At 46.8% G+C, this 22,429-nt stretch overlaps 1 protein-coding gene across 1 annotated transcript in view; it reads right to left on the bottom strand.

Annotated features, from left to right (window-relative positions):
• Window positions 1-385: 385 nt before the first annotated feature.
• The window catches only part of CHRD (chordin), a 32,593-nt gene continuing 10,549 nt past the window's right edge, over window positions 386-22,429 (bottom strand). The window contains exons 7-23 of the mRNA XM_069212990.1: window positions 22,044-22,185; window positions 21,297-21,437; window positions 20,856-20,938; window positions 17,703-17,850; window positions 16,938-17,044; window positions 16,073-16,189; window positions 14,786-14,942; window positions 12,071-12,312; window positions 10,584-10,697; window positions 8,313-8,525; window positions 7,633-7,726; window positions 7,072-7,119; window positions 6,274-6,377; window positions 5,756-5,858; window positions 4,638-4,792; window positions 3,895-3,985; window positions 386-3,007 (exon numbers count right to left, since the gene is read on the bottom strand). Coding sequence (XP_069069091.1) covers window positions 2,940-3,007; window positions 3,895-3,985; window positions 4,638-4,792; window positions 5,756-5,858; window positions 6,274-6,377; window positions 7,072-7,119; window positions 7,633-7,726; window positions 8,313-8,525; window positions 10,584-10,697; window positions 12,071-12,312; window positions 14,786-14,942; window positions 16,073-16,189; window positions 16,938-17,044; window positions 17,703-17,850; window positions 20,856-20,938; window positions 21,297-21,437; window positions 22,044-22,185 — 2,127 coding nt within the window. The 3' untranslated portion in view covers window positions 386-2,939. The remainder of the gene's footprint in view (window positions 3,008-3,894; window positions 3,986-4,637; window positions 4,793-5,755; window positions 5,859-6,273; window positions 6,378-7,071; window positions 7,120-7,632; window positions 7,727-8,312; window positions 8,526-10,583; window positions 10,698-12,070; window positions 12,313-14,785; window positions 14,943-16,072; window positions 16,190-16,937; window positions 17,045-17,702; window positions 17,851-20,855; window positions 20,939-21,296; window positions 21,438-22,043; window positions 22,186-22,429) is intronic.

Below are 22,429 nucleotides of genomic sequence, written 5' to 3'. Positions count from 1 at the left end.
GTAATTTTGTATTCCATCTTGTAGGTCCGTATGCAAGCAGCACACACCACGCGACTATAAGGCAAAGACATTCAAACTATAAATGGTAAAGTTGTAGGTACAGCCTAGTCACAGATAGCACGTAAACATAAGGAAGTGACCAAAGTCTGTGAATATGTGTTTGAAGATATGACCTATATTGGGCAAGTTGTGAAATCTTGCTGAACTCTGCATCTCAAGGATACTCAGTCATGAAGGTGAAGTATTTCTGAGTCATCAACTCATGCAGATGGACTTGATCTTGTATAACAAGACTAGCTTTGAGTTCAAAACTGTGGTTGATAAAACCTTCCAGAGAGGACTTCTGTGGCCCACCTCCTTAGAAGTGATGACATTGGATACTCGCTAGCATTTCAATCAGTTTTATTTCACATTTAATAAATACATAATAAACAGTAACAACATCTTTACAGACGGAAGCACTCCCTCATTTCATTGATAATTCTACGCACACAGGGGTTAGCCAATTCATTTTAGGAGCCACATTCCACAGATGGGTTGGAGACAGCTTATCAGTAAAATTAGTCATTGGGAATGTCTATCGCTGAAGGAGTCCCTGCTTTTTAGGGATCAAGTTCTTGCATAATTGAAAATTGACTTCTTCATGGGAGATCCTGCCTCAAGTACCTGAAGATGTCTTCACTGTGTGACTGCACTTCATGGATGTCTAATAGCCCATCACTGGTGGAGTATTTAACAGAAAGTGATGGTCCCTCACTTATGGGGTTTTTCCATGTGTGATCTCCACTTGCTGATGTACTATCCATAGGCAATAGTCTTCCCATCATTGGTAGGGTCATATATGTACACAACCATCCCCGACAACTTTAATATCTCCGCATGGAGGGAATAGACCATCACTGCTAGCGTCTATGTTTTTTTGGGGACTCCTTACTTGTGCAACATGTACAAGAACGGGTTTTTCTGTCACTTGTGAAGAATCCATTCATTTGTTTCTGTTCAATCCTTACACTTGGAATCTGCAAATGTAGGGGATTATCTGTACCTGGTGAAATCTATATCTCGCTGACCACTCTTCGCCTTGGAATATTTTCATGCGGTGGGCTGCCCATCTCTAGTGGAATCTTCATAAATAGACAATCGCTTCTCAGTAACAGCTTTTTACATGTCAGATATTATCCATCACTCACGGGATGAATATCTGTGCACTATCATCATGAACTGATGAACCCTTTAGATGTGTGATAACATCCAGCACTGATGGAACATTTACATTGGAGCAACGGTATCAGAACTAGACGGGAAGGTGCCTTCCTCACCTCAGGGACAGAATCTTTGCAGATGAAGGTTTTTCCCAAGCACTCAGACATGATAAATAAACAATACACAAATAAAAAACAACAATATTTACAATATTTACAAGGTGGCCTTAAGATATTTGTTGGGATTGGTCCATACACCCTCACCTCATTTTTTGCCTCCTTCTGTAGAAACTATGCCCTGTAATAGAGTACTTCTAAGGACTTTCAAGGTAGGGGCCAGCCTACATCCCTTTGTTCGATGTGTATTACTTTACAAATGTGCCTCTTCATGCAATGGCTGGTGAAGATGCATCAGGGTTACTTGCTTTATGGACAGCGTCTCTACAATTCCGTTTATATCTGCTTACAAACCTTCAAACATATACTACGCATATAATGCTTTTCTTAGAACCTTGACCACTGTGTCAAAGGTTTCCCCAGTGCCACAAGATCAAAAGTCTAAGTGGTACAGGAACTCTTTGTGAATGGGCCTCTTTGTGTACAGGAATGTTATGGCGTTTATGTGTGCTTGTTTGCAAGTGTGCAAGTGGGTGAAGAACCTTGGGCAAGAGAGTTTGAGAATGCAACATCCCTTTTACAGTTATTTGCTAACATGGACCCTCAAAACTACAACTTTCAGGTGCAACTGTATGCTATGACGAAGACCACGACCTGCCCCTGCAGACTAGAGGACAATTACAGCTACCTGGGAGGCAGAAAGTCGTCACTGTGTAGAAGTACAATACCCTTGGTAAGAACAATATCATTGTTGGAGCCTAAATGTAGAAGGCCTGTGACCGTGGCCACTATTTAACATGGCTACGCGTCCATGCTTGAGCATACATAGGTGCATACATAGACATAAATAGCCCATCATTGTATGAAATGATGATTCAAAGCTCTAGGTGTCTATCCTAAGCACAATTTAGGTCTTCTGATGCAAGTTCAGAGAGGGTAGTGGCCTACGCACAGGAGCAGAGAGTCACAATGAAGCTGCATTTGGCAGCAAATACTTGCTCCTGGGTAGAAGCAGGAATTTGATGTTATAACGAATCGCTAATGCAACTCGATTCAGTCCAAAAGCAGAACATCTTAATTACTAGTAGTATTTCTTTGGCAAGTCTAGGTGCAGAGCTGAGGTCCACAAACACAACCACATCTTCCATTCTGAGGAAGTCCAAAATCTTGTCCGGCCAACCCTTCTCCATCAGACAAGATGAAGTATTCTGTAACACCTCACTCGCTCAATTCAGGTGGAGTTCATTATCATGAAAAATCTCACCCTCCAATCAAAGGAGCTTCACAATAATCCAGTGTCTTGTCACCTATGTCCTCCTCCAATCAGAGAGTGATTGAATAAATGTAGAATCTTGTCACACTTCCATCATCCATTCACAAGGGTTCACAGGGAGCTAGTGTCTCATCGCCCACCTCTTCCGCACATGCGGTGGGTGTTCGTGTGAGTCCAGTGTTCCATCACAGTTTCCCTTAAGTGGGAGGTTTCAGGAGTCCAGTGTCTCATAAATATGTTTTCAGGCTCAGGTTTAGAAGCAACGAGTGTTGTGTTTGCCTCAAAGTTTCATTCTTTCTTTGACTCCCCCATTTGCAGCAATCTTCAGTCTCTGAGAACTTTCAGCTTTATGAGCTCCAGGTGGGTCTACGCACGTCATCTCTCACTTTATCACCCTCATCATCCAATGAGCTTTCTGTAGGGAGTAGACAGGAAGAGGTGTTGGTAAAACACATAATACACATATTAACTCACAAGTGAAACTTTGTGGTAGTAAGAGACACGCGAAGCCGCATTAAAACTTAAAATTCATAAAACAGTCCTCAAATGACTGAAGAAATATACTATGAATGTCCAGATCAGGTGACACATGAACACACACATCTAAAGCCAAGTGTAAAAAAAAAGAATGGCACTTCTCAAGTCACCTATGACATGAGCCTAGGGACTCACAACTCAAGCCACAAAGGAGCTGCAGTCTTCATTACTGAGAGAAGGCATGTGCTGAAAATCTATAAGGTTTCATGACACGAAATTGACATGACATGGAATTGGCATGCCTTGGAAAGGATGAGATGGAATCTGCATGACATGGAATGGGCATGACATTAAATGGACAAGTCATGGAGTGGGTAGGACATGACAATGAATGGACATGATATTTTGTTTTTTCTTATTATGCTTGTAAGGAATTCAAATGGTGTGAAGCTGGAGATAGATAGATAGATAGATAGATAGATAGATAGATAGATAGATAGATAGATAGATAGATAGATAGATAGATAGATAGATAGATAGATAGATAGATAGATAGATAGATAGATAGATAGATAGATGGATTCTCAAGTCACATATGGAAGACAGTGTGAGTGAAAAATCTTTGGACGTTAAATACAACAAAAGCTAATGGATCAAAAGCCCACACACCCACAATCACTCACGTGTCAAGCACACACCTTTGAATAATACATGCAGCACTTGCACTAACCACCCAACCTAGATTCCCATGTACACACACATAGACCCAGTGGGGCCACCGTACACATGCAGGGCGCACACCACGGACTGACGTGACCTACTGACCTCTGCACTTGGAGCAGCATCTGTTCTCGCGCTTGTTGCTGCTGCAGGACGCAGCTGTGCACTCCTGCCGCTTGCACTGAGGGACTCCGTTCTACAGGGGGGAGGGAGGCAGAGAGAAAAAGAAGGGAAGAAAAAAGAAGGAGGGAGAGGAAATGGAGACAAAGAGACATGAGCAAAAGGAGTACATTATTACACGAACATTTATGAGTTAGCTCAAAAGGAACATTCTCAATGACTCCTTTATTTGAACTTGTTGACTATAGTTTTGGGGGCCCTGGTGTTAGTTTACCCTAATCTTCAGTTTACTAATGTAACATAACGTGCTTTTAAAGCACACGTTCACAACTTAGGGCATGTTACCGAGGAATTACAATTTAGCTTTACCCAACTCAATAGAACTCCTTTTATCGACGTAATGATAAAATGCTGAGTGAGCTGCTGGGATTTTAACCGGTAATCATGAAGTATAACGCAGATCCCTGGGAGGATGCATATCCACGGATCCACCAAACCTGGTGTGTGATTCACCAGTTCCTCCAGGGCTTCTGGGGATTATATTTCAGCCTAACACATTTTAATGGGCAGTTTGGAGTAAACTGGAATTTCAATGTCCAGAGACCCTATTACAACACCGAAACCATATTGCTAGTGAATCTGTTAATGCTGGAGATCAAACCACTCCCTTTAGAAGACCACCTAATTCTGTAGGCCAGGGACCCTCTGACAGACAGGGATATACTTACCACACACGAGCAGGTGATACACTTCATCTCCCCGAAGGGAGGCACGGTGGGGTGCCAGCTCTCGTTATTGGGGTACCAGTGCCTTCCAAACTTGCAGGCCCGGGGCCCATCTGACTGCATCATGTCAGTCATTTCAAACGGGCTTTTCTCGACCACTGAAAGAATGAGAAAAGGGGTAAAGTAAGTATTGGTGGACGCTGTGTGACCTGTGTGCAAGGTCACGTGACCTGTGTGCAAGGGTGGAGGTTGCAGGTCAATATTCTGGTACATTGATAAATCTGCGCATGTGCATCAGTATCAGTGGGTGCTGCTAGTCAGAACTCAGGTCATGTGGCAGAGCTGTGTGAAAAGGAGCAGCCCCATCACAGCACTTAATAATGTATGTCACAGTTTAAGTGCATACATAGGGCTGCATGTATGCCTTAGTACTGGAAGAGCTATAGATTCTCTGGGCTAGGATTATTTTGCTCCATCTCAGCTACTTATTGCAGAATTTGGACTGGATGCTGTAGGTTAGGATGTGGTTTTAGTGCATGGACACCAGTCTTTGAACAGCTATGTGTAAGCATGATTACAGTGCAGTGGTAGACCTGAGCGGAAAGTTTATGTAGGGAAAGCAGTGGTATTTAAACCAATCATATTGTGCTATGATCGAGCTCTCTGCAGACAGAAGTCTTACAATCAGTGTGTTAGTGTGGTGCACTGGCAGAGATGTGCCAGGGCTTCAATGCTACAACAACAGGGAGGATTGTATGTCAGAACATCGTAGGCAGAAATAGAGCCTGGCATAAATACGATGACCTGATGATCATTTACCAAAATATTGTCCCATGAAATGGAATGGACATGACATTATAGCTTTTCTTATTGCTCTTGTAGGGAATGCAAATGGCGTAAATTTGGGCGTACTTTTTCTAATATTCTCTTCAATAAATCAATATTTTTGTAGACGATATTTAGCACACAATTTTTATGTCAGATGCTATTTGAGTACCACACCAACAGAGGGCACTGCGGGTCAAGATTGAGCATCCTCAGTACATGGACTAGAGCAGTCGAGCAGCAGAAGGCTCTGCAGGTAGAGGACACTGGTTGCATCAGTCACACTAGACACCTACCTGGACATTTCTTGCAGCAGTCAGAGGGGGCAGCACGCACGGGGTTAGCGCAGGTGAGACGCGGACATTGCACTTTCTCACAGTGGACTTCACCAGTAGATCCCTATGGAAAAACAAAGCAATTATTACATGGGAGAGTCAACTACAACATGAGAGGGTGTGTAGCGGGCATGTGCCATGGGCAGTAAGTTACATGAAGTATGGCGTAGTAAACAGTCCACAGGAAGAATGTACACCGCACGTGCCAGGTGGATTCTGCACAAGCACGACATTTGCATAGGGGCAAAGGAACTACTAAGGGCTTGGTCCGCGCAGGTGTAAAAAGAAGGTATAAGCGAGGGCAACTATATACCTCTTAGGTACGCTTTTTAGAGGATCTTAGGGATCGTGGAGGAGTTTCATTGAAGTTACATTTTTTGTCTGGGCCAATAGGAGTGAAAGAATCAATGATAATTAGAGTTACATGCAGGTTATTGATATGCACATAGGGCAATAACAGGCGGTTACATGTTTCCTACCTTGCAAGTACATATGGCACATTTGATTAGACCAAAAGGTGGCACCACGGGGTGCCAGCGAGTGCCAGCTGACCGCCAGCTCCTGTCTCCATCAAAGTAGCATCCTGAAATGCAAGAGAAGGCAAAATATTAATCCTTCACTGAATGGGAATTCATAATATTACATTAGTACTGTCAATATCATTATTATCATAACTTTTTAGAATTATCTATAGCATTATGTCTAATAGTAATTAAACAGTGTTTTTATAGTGTGCTACTATAAAGCTTCAGAGGCGACCACATTGAAAATCTAACACAAGAAACTCAAACGTGTGAGGCCTTTAGACTGTTCACTTGTTTGTGTGCTATAAGACAAAAATCACTGCTCAGCCAGGAGGAAAACAATTCCTTAAATTGGGAAATAACATGGAAATGCTTTTGGCCCCTTCACCCAGGAGATGGCAAGGCACATGATATTTAAGTAGCAAAGTGGGGTGGGCCAAGCTCATGCAATTGAGAAAGGAATTTGTACATTATCAGGCTCTTAAGATTGGTAAAAGAAACTGAGTTTCGCCAGGTTCCTGACTTTAGAGAAGGTTTCTGGCGCTGACCACACTCATGAAGTTGGAAGAAGAATGTGGTGGAAGGCAGACGAATGTACTGGATCGAAAAATAATGATGTGGCCAAAACAATAATTCTGTAAAGGTTTCCTGGCAATGATCTGCATATTGTCAAAACATGTCAGACCTCCTACGTGTAGCTTTGAAAAGAAAATTAGAATTTGCCGGCCTACAGAATTTAAAAGAAGTACTTACCTTCATTTGTCAATGTTGGTTTCTCCACTTTCTTCAGATCTTTTCTCTCTGAGAAGGAGAGGGAAGAAGACTGTCAGGAAAGGAACATCAAACACCAGACAAAATATGGGATGTGGATGATGTGAGGAAATTGACCCGTGTTAACCCGGGCGATGCACAAGCACCACTTTGTCTATGATAATTAGCATCCTATAAGATGCTGCCTTATATCCCCCATGCTCCAGGAATGCAAAAAAACAGAAAAATGAACTTGCACAATGTACCCTTGACCAAAAGCAGCTCAAAGACCAAGATTCCAAGCAGCAGCTTAAAAAGCAACATAAGACGATTATTTAAGTTTATCTGTCTCCTCTATGTTTTCTTCTCAGAGGACTCTCACTTTCCGGGTTCCTTCTGTATTCCTCCTTCGTTCCCTTTAAAAACTTCCCCTCCAACCTGCCAATTTCAATCAGTAACTTCAGACTCCCTCCTGGAGCACACCCTGCCCACTGCACTATTCACCCCTGCCGTGACCTCTGACCTGCAAGAGTGCTTGGCTCTGCCCTGCAAGAGTGGCCTTACCTTCACAGACTGGACAGCAGCGACCTTCGGGTTGTACCACACGGGTGCAGTTCAGGGGCTGGCAGATGATGGGGTCGCAGATCACAGTCCGTTTCTGTAAAAGAAAACGGGAGGAATGGCGTGGGAGGGAGAGCAGGAGGGGGAGAATAAGAGCGAGAGAGAATGAGAGTGAGAGGTAGAGATGGAGAGAGTTAGAGGAGAGAGGGCGAGAGACAGAGACAATGGGAGAGAGAATGAGGGGAACAAAGAGGGAGAGAGGAAGTGAGGGTGGATGGGTGTTCATGAAAAAAGAATGCATAGAAAGATAGAATGAGAGAAGAAACACAAGGTAACACATGAGGAAAAAAGAAGAAAAGAAAATGAATGTGTGAATTAGTGAACGGAACGACAGGAGGGTGAAAGGGATGGAAGAGAGAAAATCATCAGTTAGAATGTTATTCCCTCGCATTGACAGATACTTATTTCTTGTCTTCCGCGCCCTACATTTCGCCACCTGCATATGCTGCTTTGGTTAATTATGTGGTGCCCTTCTGCACCAAGTATGCGGCACAAAGGCCTCATATCCACAACCATTGCCGGCATAAATTGATGTTTATCCTGCAGCTTTCAATAGACAGAGCCCTTTGGGCACTCCTGGAGGCCCTGGGCTGAGAGGGTCTCATAGTAGGTCATGAGCTTACCTGGCAGCTGCACACTGAGCATTTCCTGTCATATTCAGGGGTCCATCGAGATCCGTGGGCCCGCGTCTGGCCTTCAAAGAAACAGGAGTTGGGGTCCTTCTTCAGATCCTCGGGGTCCCTTTGCTTCCCATCATCCAAAACCTCGTATTCATACTCGGGGTCCTCAGGGGACACAGCCAGGCGCCCAGACTCGCAGGTGTTGGGAATGTGCACCTGAAAGCAGAGGCGAGAAGGTGAGAAGATGATGGCGGCACTGATGATCAGGGAAGGAAATACAAAATGGGGCAACACTGCCTCTGGGCTCTGGGACATCACTCTACACTTGGGATCACAACGTAGTCAGTGAAAATTCCGGTCACCTTTGATGACATCACAATACCCTTAATGAGGTCACAACACCCTTAATGACATCACAGCACCCTAAATGAAATCACAGCATCTTTTATGACATCACAGCCCCATCTTTCTATGGGAAGTATAAGAGGCCAACATTGATCCGAAGGGTGCAGATGAGGTCAAACAAATGCACATATTTGGCAGAGGGCAGATAATTAAATGGGATGGATGGGGATATAGCTCATTTCCTATGAGTGAGTTCTCCTAATATGTTCGACAAAGAGACTTGTATAAGAGGTGAGCAGCCCTCGGACTGACTTTTTGAGGTCTATTTATGTCAATAGCTCAGGCATCAAAGAATTGTAGTGAATGTAGTGTACTTCGATGGATGGTCAGTGATGAGCGGGACTCAAGATATTTCTTGTTTGGGTCTGGACTAATCAAGTGACCTCACAAGTGACATTTATGAAGTGATGGAAGAAGATGATGCCTGTCTGCAGAAACACCAAAATCTGCAACAGGGAAAAAGTATGGTTCCATGCTTAGCAGAGGACATTACAAATGCATATTATTTAAGGTAGTTGCAAAGATTATTATGAACTTGAAATTCTTCCTAAAATAATTAACGAGTACAAAAGAAGAATAAGACTGCAGGGGAAGGCAGGTAGGTGCTTGTGTACATTGAGGACTAGCAGGGATGTTGTGGTTTTGATGCTTGTCCAAGTCATTAGCAAGATCCCATCCTGAGCACTTTGTACATCTCAGGGGTTGCGGTGCGGGAAGAACCACGAGAAGAGAGACAATGATGGAGAATGCTGCAGGCCAAGAGATGAGGACCCCGCCGGGGAACATGCAAGCAGTCATTATGCTCGACAAGAGCGCTTTGATAAAAATATCCACGTACCATAATAGTTTGATGCAAACCTTAGTTTAAGACTTGTGCATGAAAACTGCAAACCAATCTCCACTCGACACTTCCCAAAAAGCACAAATTCTCAATTGAAGACCGGTTGCGGGATAGGTCAGATAGATCCACACGTTTTCCTAAGCTTGTGATAATTTAAAAGTGAGGGTGCTGGTAAAATGTGGATGGGAAACACCTTCCCTAAGTGCAGAGGGTGAACAGAAAATCTTGTTCTGCTTTAGGAACAGCTAGCCATTTCTGGTCCGCTGAATACAATGTTTGCGTTGACTAATGTAGACCAGCTCAGTTGGCCAAGCATAAAGGGATTGTGCCTTTCAGGAATTTAGAGGTCAAACCCAAGACATTATTTGTGATTTTGGTTCCCGGTGCTAGCAAATGTAAATTCCTTTGAAAGGCACTTAGTGAATATGTGCCAGACCGTATATCAAGCCTACATCTGCAGCCTGGGGCCCCTTAAGATTTTGTGTCTCGTGTGCTGGTATATGGCCAAAGGAAAATTCCCTTTATCAAGCTTAAGTTGACCTGTGTGTAATCAACAGTCGCTGCCTAGGAGGGGAGGAAGCATTAGCAGATGTGGGTAGTGAACGGAGTCACGTCAACCAGAGCTGTTGGCCCAGGTGCCACCCATTGCAGAGGAGGTGGCCCATGAGGCAATTCCTGCCTTGGTTGATCCACTTAGCAGCCACAGCGAAGGTGTTTATAAGTCCAGATTTTATGAAGGCCTATTATTGAGGTCAATGTTGCGGGGAGACAAGGAAACATCTGTGTATTAGCAGGAGGGAGAAACAGGGTGGGCTACCAAAACCTAACATTTATTAGTATTGCCCCTTTGGGCACCCTAAAGTCTACTTTCCTGGAACAAAACAAAAATTGACATTACATGAACAACCTGGTGCCTCTGCCACCAAAGCGTGATGTTCCTTTGGGTCTTGGTATCTGTCAGCCTCTGAGGTCCCTGAAGATCAGGGAAGCCCAGCTTCCTAACCCAAAAGTCGATGTGTGGTACTCACCCTGCCTCGGATCTCGCCCGAGGGGTTCACTTTGGTGCTGACTTGGATGAAGGCGGAGCCCTTGGCGAGGTGAGTCAGGAGTTCTTTGTCCAGGTCCTTCACGGTGCCTTGAGCCTGTGAAAGGGAAGGCGGGAATGAGTGCATGGCTCACCGCTGGCACCTGGCACTCTGTCCTGAGAGCCCTTCACCCCTCTCCAGTATCTGGCCTGCTCTCATTTTAAGGCTCCATCCTTTACTCATTCTCTACCCGGCTTATAATAAACATGGGCTCGTGTCTATGACCATCCTCTGTCTATACTCGTTGCTTCTTTTCAATTGTCTCTACGTTTCCCCCGCACTATTCTTTTCTGTCCCTAACTTTCTGCTTCCCACGCTCATCTCTTCAACTTCTACCACATACTTCGCTCCCCTCTCTCCTTGCCAACGCACAGATGCCCTCTTCTGTCTGTCTCTACTTCTCTCCCTTCCACTCCCTTCACCATGCTACCTTCTCTCCTCTCTGTCTCCATCGCATTCTCCACTTCGCTCTCTGTCCTTCACATTCTCTCTTGCACTCTGCTGTTTCTGCCCTTCACTCAAACCCTCTGCTACCCTCTCTCACTCTCTACTATTTTTAATTTAGATTCATATTTTTCCTTATATTACTCCCTACCGTATGCTCTCATCCTTTTACTCTTACCCTCCCCATCGCCTCTCTTCTTTCCCCCCTTTACTTTGTCACTGTCCCAACTCCTTCTGTTACTCTTTGGCCCTCTCATGTCTTTGCCTGTCTCATCTATCTCGCCGTTTCATTTCCCTTTCCTCTCTCCCTCTGGCCCTACGTGTATCTTTCTCCCTTGTCACACTCCTCCCCTTCTGCATTCTCCTCATCCTTTGTGTTAAAACATCCCCTCTCCTCCTGCCCCCCTCGCTTCTCTCTTCTCCCGGTCTGCCTCTCCATCTTTCGCCTTCAGAATCCTCACTCTAATTGGCATTTCAGGCCCCGGGCCCTGCCAGAGTTTGTTTTGAATTATGTAAACAGGCATTAAAGAAGTTAGCATCGAATATAATTTGTATCTGAACATTCCATGCTGCTTCTCTCTGTGCTAATCCCTCGGCGGCTCTTTCCACTGCACCCCTCTCTTCTTCTCTCCCCATACCCTTCTCGCACGTACCCTCCATCGCTTCTCTCGTCCTGTTTTAGTTTCACCCTCCAGCCCCCTACGCTGTCTCTCCCTCTGCCCCCCATTGAATCTCTTTCACTGACCCGGTCCTTCTGTTTCCTCGAATCTCTTGTCTTCCTTCTCCTCCTCGCCTGCTGGTTCATTCACTGTTCTTCTCTTCCCTCTTTAGGTCTGTCTCCCCTTCCTGTCTCACCTCACCATCCTTTCTCTACTCCCTGTGTGCCTCTCTCTGTCACTTGCATCACTCTCCATCTTCGGCCAAACCCCCTCCATCCACCTCTCCCTGCATCCACCCCTCCTCCTCCTCCATGCGCACCCCCTCACCTCGGAACCGTAGAAGCCCTTCAGCAGACGCTTGTGTTCCTGTCTGTTCTCGTCGGTCTCCCCGATCTCGGCGAAGCCGTGCAGATGGGCATTCAGGGTGGCATCGTCGGGCTTGCCCAGGCCCGTGACCACAATCTCGTAGTGCAGGTGGCAGTGCTCGTCCAGGGAGATCCAGGCGTGGCCGGCCGAGGCAGTGCGGATGGGGGGGATAACGAACTGGCCTGCCAGGGGGATGGGCAGTTCTGTGGGGAGACATCAACAGAGAAGGTGAGACACACAGAATGGGCAGAATAGGGCGGGAGGATCGGCCACTCCATTACTGCCCGTATGAGTTCAGAAAGGGGATCCCACCACTGTTATCTCCCTTGCTGCCCACGTGATCAGCAGGGGGTACCCCGCACCCCACCCCATGACCTCCAGTATGAATTCGGAATGGAGGTTATACACTGTCCAAAGCATTACTTTCAGCAGAAGTTTGGGGGGGGGGCTCCCACCACTGCCCACTTCCCTACTGTCCACGTGAGTTAAGAAGGGGCTCCTATCTCTGCCAATCTCAGGTGAAAGGCACACAATTATTGCCAACTTGTGGTTAGAATGGGGCCCCATTCTAGGCAGAGGGGGGCACCTTACTGTGGCCTCATGTGTTCTGTTTCTTCAAACAACATCTTAGCCGTAGGCCGTGTCTTCCTCAGCGGCTGTAAGCTCCCCTTGACAGAGTGGCGCTCCGTCCTATCCATGAACAACGGGCCCTTCTCTGCATCCGTCCTAACAGAGGGCACAGTGATGCACAAGGTGGAGGGGTACACCAGTGGGCCCCTTACATGGACAGGCACCCTGCTAATGTATACGACTTGTTACAGGGCCTCACGGTTGCTACGCCTTGCTCTCTAATCACAGGACCCCGTCTTTCATCATCCCTCAAGCATCAGGCTTGTCCCGGCTCTGTGGTACCCTGGCCCACGTTGCCATGGCGACGGCTCGACGCCACCGCCAGTGACAGCTCTGCCGGTCATCCTCACTCTGACGCCAGAGCCGCGGCCAAGGATTTCAAACACGGAATTTCAAAGAATAATTTGAACATGTCGGAAAACTTCAGCCAAGAATGCGACCATCTGTGCCAGCAAATAGGATCAGCGTGTCAGGGCGGAAAATGAAGGCCAGATGTGATGCGCGCGCTCTCAGTCTGCCTGTCTCTGCTTCGCTCAGCGTTGCTCCGGCCGTCTCTCTGGTCCTCCCCTCACATTCTCTAGACTGACCTCTCTCTGCGCATGGCGTCCTTCGTTTACTCTCGTGATTTACATTTCTTTCTTTCTCTCTCGCTTTCTCCCGCACTCCCTCTCTCTGTCGTTGTGCTATTTCTGTCCCACTTTTCTTCCACTTAGTTTCACCCTTCTATCTCTCCCTCCCCCTCATTCTTCCTCTTCCTCTGTCTCCCATCTCTTTGTGTTATTTCTCCTATTTCTCTGCCACGTGTTCTCGCTCTCCCATCACACTCTCTCTGACATTCAGTTGTTCTATCTCTTTTCCCCTCCCCTTCGGAGAATTCACTCAGTCCTTTTTCTCAACCCAATCTCTTGACTTTCTGTCTAGCGCCCCTCTCCCTCCCTCACATAGTCTTGTGATCTCCTCTGCACATCTTCCCGCTTTCCTTTCCTCACGTCCGTTTCTTTTGTCCTCTTTGTATCTGCCTTTGACTCTCTCCCTCCTCCTCTTCCTTTCGCTTCTTTTCTCCTTTCCACCCCAATGGCTCTTCAATCGTTTTCCTCCCTGCTTTCATTCTCCCAGCCTCTCTTTTTCTGAAAGTATACCTTTGTTTTTTCCTTCTTTTCATTTCGTTTTCCATCTCACGCCTCTTGTTACATTTTTTTTTCTAACCTCGGGATTTAACTCTTTCTGTTCCTCAATCTCTCCTTCTTTTGGTCTACTTTACTACAATCTCCTTTCCACGCTCTCGCATCCTGTGTATTTCCTCTCTCCTGTCGTCTCGTTTTTCCATCTATTCAGGTTTCCCTCCTTTTACATTCTATCTAACAATCTATACTCATTTCTCTGCTCTTTCTATGCTGTTCCTTCCTCTCTGCGTTTCCCCTCCCTCTCTTCATCTTTTCTCCAGTCTGCCTGGACCTCCTCCCTTCCCGTATGTCCTCTCCCTTCCTCCACGCTAGCTACCCCATTTTACCTATGACATGATCCAAATGGAGCCAATAACAGCCCCCCGAAGACCGCCCGCAGCAGCTGCGCTGCACGGGGACCCTGGATGTGCTTTCCGGGATCGTCTGGGCACGGACAGCGCAAGAATGCTTCATCTGCTCTCAGAGGCCCAGATCTCTCCAGAAGACCAGCCCAGGTCTCTTCCCGCACCCAGGGCCTTCCTCGTCCTCAGCAGAGCCAGGGTCATTGGCAGTCTGCACCACATCCTAGCTTCCCTAACTTCTCACTGAGGGCGATAATTACCCTCTGAACTCTAGACACCACCAGGAGCCCTCCTCATCCTCAGCAGAGCCTGGGTCAATGTCATTCTCCACTCCATCCAAGCTTTCCTCGCCTCTCACTGAGGGGCGTGATAATCCTCTGGATACCAACAAGAGCCATCTTCATCCTACCACAGGCATGTGATGCTACAGGTGGGCCAAGGGTTCTCCGTATCACACCTAATAAGGTACCGATATAAAATACATTTCTGACCACTGAGGGGGTTTCTGGGGACCAATTTACCTTGATATCGGGCCCACAGTCCACTGTAGGGAAGAGATGTGATCTGGCCTCTCAGTTCTCCTTCCTCATAATTTCTGGTCGCCACGTTGATGAAAAGTTCACTCTGGAGTAGCATGTGCAGGTCACGCGCATTCATCTCCTCCCACAGGCCGGAGGCCTAAAAAAACACAAACGGACAGTCATGCACTTGGTCAAATCTGCAACATTTACTCTTTTCAGTTTTCACGCCAGAGTTTGTCCTTATCCAGACAAAATAAAGTGGTTAGGGAAATCCATCAGTTACTTGGTAAACAATGTCCTCATGAAAGGTATTCTTGAGATGTGTGTTCTTACCAGCTTGGGTAGGAGAGTGGGTGTGTCAAATGATGAAAATGTAACCTTGTGTAGATGTACATCAACAGATATCCTGTGCTCTCTACTTCATGATTGCAATTTCCAATGAATATTAAAGATGATAAGCTATCCACAGCCCTCATTACATATCAAGTAACCAGTATGTATACAAACCACAGTCGGAGGCAGCAATGTGGGTCAGCCGCACAGAGGATAAAATGGCTTCTCTATATTCTGGGCCTAAAAGGTGGCCTTTAACTAAAAATGGTTAGTATGACTTCCCTTTGCCACGCTGCTCGGAAGACACTGTGGACTCCTTACGGATGTTCAATAAATGTGTCTACTGTAGACCAAGTGGCTGCTTTGCAAATGTCAGCACCTTGGAGGTTGATGAATTGCTATACAGATTGTGTAGTGGTGTGGGCTGGCCACAAGAGCTTCATTACAGCATCAATTGGGAGGACCCCGCTCCTCATGGGAAACAGATAAGGTTGTGTGCGACAGCATCATTTAGATACTCTGTATCAAGAATACTGAAGGGACTTGACTCAGACAGACCAGTTCTGGTAAGTGGATACAGAGGGAGGCTGTTTTCAATCTTCTAGTGTTGCTTCTTCACATACAGTGAAACCAATCCTTCTCACTTCTAGAAATGTGTGTTTATGAGCATTTGGAGACAACACAATATACAACCTGATTGCTTCTAGATACTTTAGACTGTAACCTTGCATAGCTTAGCCCGCTGTGTCTATTTCAGGAAGTTTTAAGTCCTAATGTCCAGCAAATTAACTTGAATGATTTGATTGCATTTCAGCAATCTACACATAATCCTAACATTAATTTTCCACACAAACACCCTTTTAGTCTCTGGTCCTCTCCCAACATTCTCTTAGGGCCACCCCGAGTGCACTTCCTTGTCCCATGCTATTGTTTCTGCCCCCTATCAGTGCTCACCAGCCCATTTCTGTAGTCTCCGCTCATGTCATGCAGGACGTTGCGTCTGGTTTTCCTCCTGGGTTTAGTCTCCAGAGTGATCCCGATTACGTCAGACTTCGTTCCGGCCACTTGCACCTGTTGAACAGAAAGCATCATTAGAAACCTGTGAAAGGGACAGCTGGAGACCCCAGGTGACCTCATTGGACTGGCTTAGACCCACTATCAGAGAGGAGGGCCTGCCATTCCTATCCACTGTGGGCACCTCGAAGAGCATTTACTGTGAGGCTCAGGCCTCAGGGGCACAAAGAAGATACAAACTACTACCGGTAACTACTTATGCCCACATTTATATAGCGTCTAATGCATAATGCCCGATACCCCCTGGTAGGCACTGTAAAATTTTCCAAAACCCACAGGCACACAATGAATGCAGAGGCTCAGCAGGAGACTCGGGTAACATGAGGCACAGGTTAAAGGGATTGGCGCTACCCAATGCTCAGTTATCCAGTGGCATATGATGAAGACGCTGGCATCGCCAAATGTGCAGATACCCAGTGACCCACATTAAAGTGTTTGGCACTGTCCATTCCCCAGGTCTCCATAGACACACAATGAAAGTATTGGGCAAGTTCAATGTTCATACACCTAAGGGCACAAAACAAAGTATTGGCCATGCCCATTGCTTGTGTTCAAATAAGGTATTGGCAATGCCCATTGCTTGCGTTCAATGAAAGTACTGGCAATGCCCAGTGCTTGTGTACAATGAAGACATTGGCACAGTAAAAGCTAAGGTATCCTGTGGCACAAGCGGCAGCTGTGAAATAGTGTTGACCATCCAATGACCATGACCACGCCAAGGCGTGCTACGGTCCACGCATCATACCTGGTACTTCAGAGTCCCGTTGTCGTACAGCGTGAACTTGGCAGACCCCACAGCTCCGGTTCTGGTGGCACTCAGGGCATCTCCTCCAGACAACACACTCTGGATGGCTTAACGAGGGAGACAGAAACATGATGATGATGATGCTAGAAGCACAGAGATGAAGTAACACCCACAACCTTGACGTAGCCCTCTACCTTCAACATGGAGGGCTCCATTCACACTACACAGTACCTTAGGTGTGCAACACAACTTCCAATCCTTAGACTCCCTGTGCGCAGCCCCTCCCAATATGGAGCCCCACCCCCACTACGTGCAGTTCACTTCTCCCTGTATATTTTGCACCCAAATGTGAAGTCCTCCTCCCTACATGCAACGCGTCTCTTCCTCCAGGAAGTTGTACTGTCTTAGTTCGCACTTGTACCCTCCCTACACGCAGCTCTACTCTTCGCATATGCAGATATTCTATAAGTTGCACTCTCCTTATATGCATCTCATTTCTCCCCGACTATTGCATTGTATTCCTTCAATGTATAGATTTATTTAAAAAAATCAATCACAAAACGTCGCATATATCTCTAGGCAACCCAGCATCTCCTTACACAGTTCCATGTCTCCCTCCTTCAATCTTCCAAGTCAGATCTTAAAATATACCCCAGAGCGCCCCCTGTCTGCCGGGCCCTCACACGCACTCTCTCTGCCAGTCCTGCCACGTGCCAGTGTTGTGTGCTATACCCCGCTCCCACCGGTCAGCGTTCTGTCACTTACTGTCACAGGTCTTCTTCCCAGTGATGTAACCGGATATCCGGTGGCTCTGCTTCCCCTCCGTTTCCAGGGTGATCTGCAGCTGGCCGTGGGCCAGCAGGTACATCTCCCTTGCAGAGAGGTCTGTCAGCACCTCGCCAAAGTCCTGGTCCTGCGGATGAGAAGAGGAGAGAGGGGTTTTTAGGTAGTTGAACCACATTATACAAAGTCACCAGGATGCCTAGAGAAGGCAGGCAGCCACTAGACTGAGCTAGAGACCCATCTTCACTGCCAACCCATTCTTAGTCAGGGCAGCCTTAGAGGTGAACTATCGGGAGCCGGGGAGCCTGCCCTGGGGGTCACCCATAGGTACAGACTTCACACCAGTGGTAGGATTTCTGCATGCACTCAATGTTATTTTGGAGTTTTAGTGTGTGCACCGAATCCCACTGCCAGTGTTGTTGTGCACATGCTGACTCCAGTGGTGACATACTGGGCCCAGTGGTGAGAACGTCTAAGAACACACGGATTTCAATACCAAGGGCTGTTGTGCACACAGAGGGCCCGATTCACAAAGGTAAACTTAGACCAAAAGTCTAAGTGTAAACCAAAAGTTTAAACTTAGGCCAAAAGTTTAACTTTACTACGAGTAAAAGAAAGTTCGACTTTAGGTCTAAACTGAGACTTTTGGTCTAAATTTACCTTTGTGAATCAGGCCCAATAATTCCAACTATGAGAAATCTGTGCACTCACTGATTCCATCAGTGAGCATTTGTGCATGTGGATTTTCTGAAAGGCTGAATCTTTGTGCACGAGTTCAATGGTGACTGGTGTTGTGTGCGTGCAGATAGTCCTAGGGTGAAACACACTGAGTGGTGGCAGGTTCTGCTGGTTGGGGTGCTGTATGCGTGCTGACGGCAACACTGAATGGTTCAGTCACTGTGTGTGCACGGATCCAGTGGTGAATGGTGTTTTGTGCGTGCTCCTAATCCTGGGGTGTAACGTATTCTGTTGTGAACTTGTTCCACGGGTCAGCGGTGCCTTTGTGTGAACTGATTGCAACACTGAGTGGTTCTGTGCGTGCACTCATTCCTACAGGGAGTGCTTTATGTGAGCCTGCAATGGTGACCAGGCGTCCCGGATTTGCCGGGACACTCCCTGTGCCAGTTTTTCTTCATCAGACTTCAGCAAATGTGGCTCATGTTCCCGTTTTCAGAGAGGGTTGAATGAAAACCGAGGGAGCCACATTTGTATATGTTCCTAAACAGGACGAGTTAGCAGCTGTTATCCTAAAGCAGTTTAAGTGACAGGTGTGATAGTGGGTTTAAAAACTGCACTTTATTTTCTCAGTGGCTCCTCTGTTTTTCTAGGTTGATGCACGCGGTCATTCTGTGTTTCATGGCTGATGAAGAAGTGTAGTCCTTCTTCCATTTTAGTCAAACGTCCGGGATTTTTATTCAACATCTGTTCACCATAGACTAGTGCCTTGTGCGCACTCCTATTACAATGGTGAGAGGTACAGTCTGTGTACTTGTTCCACGGGGGTTCAGGTGCGGAGTGGGCCCTGGTACCAGTGACCCCTGCACCACCCATCAGGGATGCGGCGGAAGCAGGTGCAGGGGAGTACCTCGTCCAGGGGAGATGCAGTCAGGGAGATCGTGTCATGCTCCCCTCCACCGGCTCCAGACTTCAAAGCACAGCCTCCCGACACAATGCGAGGGCCTTCCTGCACCCCGTGGGGCGCTGCCGCCCCCGCAAAGACAATTACAGTACAGGGGATGCAGTCAGGCAGAGCCCGGCAGATGGGGAACAGCTGCACGCAAGTGGGAACCGCTGCACGGCCGCACATGTCTCTGTAATGTTCGAGGGGAACCGCTCCGGTCTTAAAACGGGGTCCCCATGCGGTCACGTGGGGCCTCTCTGGTTTTCGAGTAGGGCGTTTCCAGTGTTAGACGCCCGTCTCTCCACTAGCGGAGAGGATCTCGCTAATATTGGGCGTCTCTCGAGGGCTGTACCCTGCCTTACAGTATTAGGTACAGTTCCAGTGTTCCCGGACCTTTCAACGTCAGACTGTGGCCCCCGCACCCCCTTGATCACTTCAGACGTCAGCCGCGAGTGTTTAACTCGTCGAGCCATCCTGCAGGCTTAGAAAGAAGGTACCAGGTCCGCTCAGGCCGTATCTCCTCGTGATCTACGAGGCGGGAGCTATTTCTTAGCGATTTTGGGGGGAGCCGGCCTAGGGTGGGGCGCAACCAACTGTGGAGCCCAAGTCGTCCTCGCTCAAATGAAGTGATAATATTTTTTCCTTTTCACCCAAAATAGCATAATTAGTACATACTGTCCTTGATACTATCTAGACTCATTGTTCTCGCTGTGAATCTCTCTGCCTGGAGCATGGGTTGAACTACGTTTGAGACTTAAAGCAGAAGGTGTCTGACATAGGGGTAGGAAGGCAAGACATCGTTGAAAAATCTGAATATCCACATAACATGCATATATTTGACATATAATCTAAATTAAATTAATTTACGTACCAGTGGTTACCCTGAAAGTTTGACAAGGACCAGGCCCTCCTGAACCGATGTTGGACACCCCGTCTCAAAGCTTGTTTTGATGTTTTCCCCCATTTCCACAAATGAGTGCATTTAATAGGGGTATGTGTTTTATATTCCACGATCGTTTCTCGTGGGCAGAAGCAGAGGTGGAAACGTTATGGATACCCGAGGTGGATGCAAGTGCTTCCTGAGTGTGGAGGTAGCCTACACACTTATTTTAAGTCACTGATGGGGACATAGGTACAGCTATGCAGAGGGATCCCACCATTTCAGGATTGGGACCTGCTACTTCTGTATAGTATTAACTCATTAACATAGTCAGTGGTTAGTAGGGGAAAGAACTTTGGGAAAGTCCATCCCCCATCACTAAAGCAGCTTAAAGCACCATTTCCCAGAATGCAATGCGCAAGTGATGTCACTAGCACAGCTCTCTACGTTGAAAGAGATGGGTGTGCCAGGGGGGAAACTGTTCTAATGAATACTGGACTTGTGACACCACAACATTTTCACTGAAAGTGTAGAACATTTTTCTTGACGGCCCCCCTACGTGAAAGGAGTGTTGTTTCTCTAGTGACTATACCCTCACCAAAGTGACAATGTATCACCGAACAGTGATGCTCACCTGGGCAGTGATGCTGGAGTTCACCTCACGCAGCACTTGGTCCTGGTGAAGGATCTGGAGTTGGACTGGAATCATCGTGCGACCTGTAATGATGATAGAAAAGGATCACTTCATGCCCTTGAGGGAGAGATTGGGTTCAAGCCCTGGCGTCGGCACAGTGTTCTGTGATTCTGGTTGATTCTGGGCAAACCACTTAATCTCCCCGTGCCCAGTGACAGGGCCTTGAGACCCTCACGGGTGATTAGCCGCGCTATATAAATCTACATTTAATTCCTTTGTGGCTTGTCCATCCCAGGGCAGGAACAAGCTTCAGCTCTTGGCAGATGCAAGTGGATCAATAACACTGTGGGTGGATGGTGCCTCTCAGTCAGTCTAGAAAAGAATGACCTTTAAGGGGCTGGTCTACCTTCCATCAGAGACCAACACCTCGTAATGACTTACCTCTCCCACCACGTTCCAGCAGCCCCTTGGACATGAGGATGAAGTGCAAATTGTCCTCCACGTCACTCAAAGTCAGCATGGCAATGCCCCCAGTGCCCTGGAGCTCGGGGTCCTCAGGGGTCAGGATGGCACTAAAAGTTTCTGTGTGGGACAAAGAGAAACATCAGCCACCACTTCCAGAAAGAGACAAGTATGATGATCAGAGAGCGAGGGGTAAAGGCTAAATTCTCAAGGTCAGGTGAGTTTCTCTTGGTTTAGGATTGGCTACAATAAGAATGTAACCTTGAACAGAGTAAACTTACACTAACAAAGGTACAGAAACAGAGGGCACCGTGTCACAGACATATATGGCAAATATTTCAACCAGCAGGGAGTCCTCCAATTTACACTCATTCTTGGCACACACAGCTCATGTGATGAAAGTAGGATGAATTTACCCTCTGCTTAAAAGTGTGGTTGCAATAGATTTATGGTGCAAGTTATACTCCTGCAAAAAAACTTCCCTACAAAGAGAAATCAGGTGTTTTGATTCTGAAAATATTTTATCAGCTATTAATACATCTTCAGGTTCCTATTTCGGCCTGGTTGAGCAGGGGCCCTGCAGAGTCTAAGGGATCAAGTATTCGAAATCTGGACACTTGGTTAAATCTATTCCCCTGCATCCCTTCCTACACTTCCTCTATTCAGGGAAGCAGCCTTGGCTTTCATGGAGGGTCTCTTGGAGTGTTCATCGGATCACCTTCTTACCTGCGAAGAGGGCACGGTGCTTGATGATCCTGCCCCCTATCTCGCCTGACGAGTGGGCCGCCATCACTAGGGTCACCTGGATCTGAGCCGTCTTCAGCAGGTGCAGGGAAGATTTGTGGACATTCCGCCACATCCCACAGATCTAGAGGAAGCAAGGAGAGGAGGTGAGCTTACTGGAGTGGAAAAGGGAGAAGACCGGTCGATGGTGTCGAAGCAGAAGGCAGAGGGAGAAGAAAAGTGGAAAGGTGGTTGGTAAAAACATGAAGAGAAAGGAAAAGGGGATGCCGAAAGAGAGGAAGAGAATCTGAAATATCAAGAGTGAAAGGAAACAAAAAAATAGAAATAGAGACTAAGATGTTAGAGAGAGACAGATAAATAAACAAAGA

Source organism: Pleurodeles waltl, chromosome 11 (genome assembly GCF_031143425.1).
Source record: "Pleurodeles waltl isolate 20211129_DDA chromosome 11, aPleWal1.hap1.20221129, whole genome shotgun sequence".
In the NCBI taxonomy this organism is placed as follows: Eukaryota; Metazoa; Chordata; class Amphibia; order Caudata; family Salamandridae; genus Pleurodeles; species Pleurodeles waltl.
This window is presented reverse-complemented; position numbering and strand designations above follow the sequence as displayed.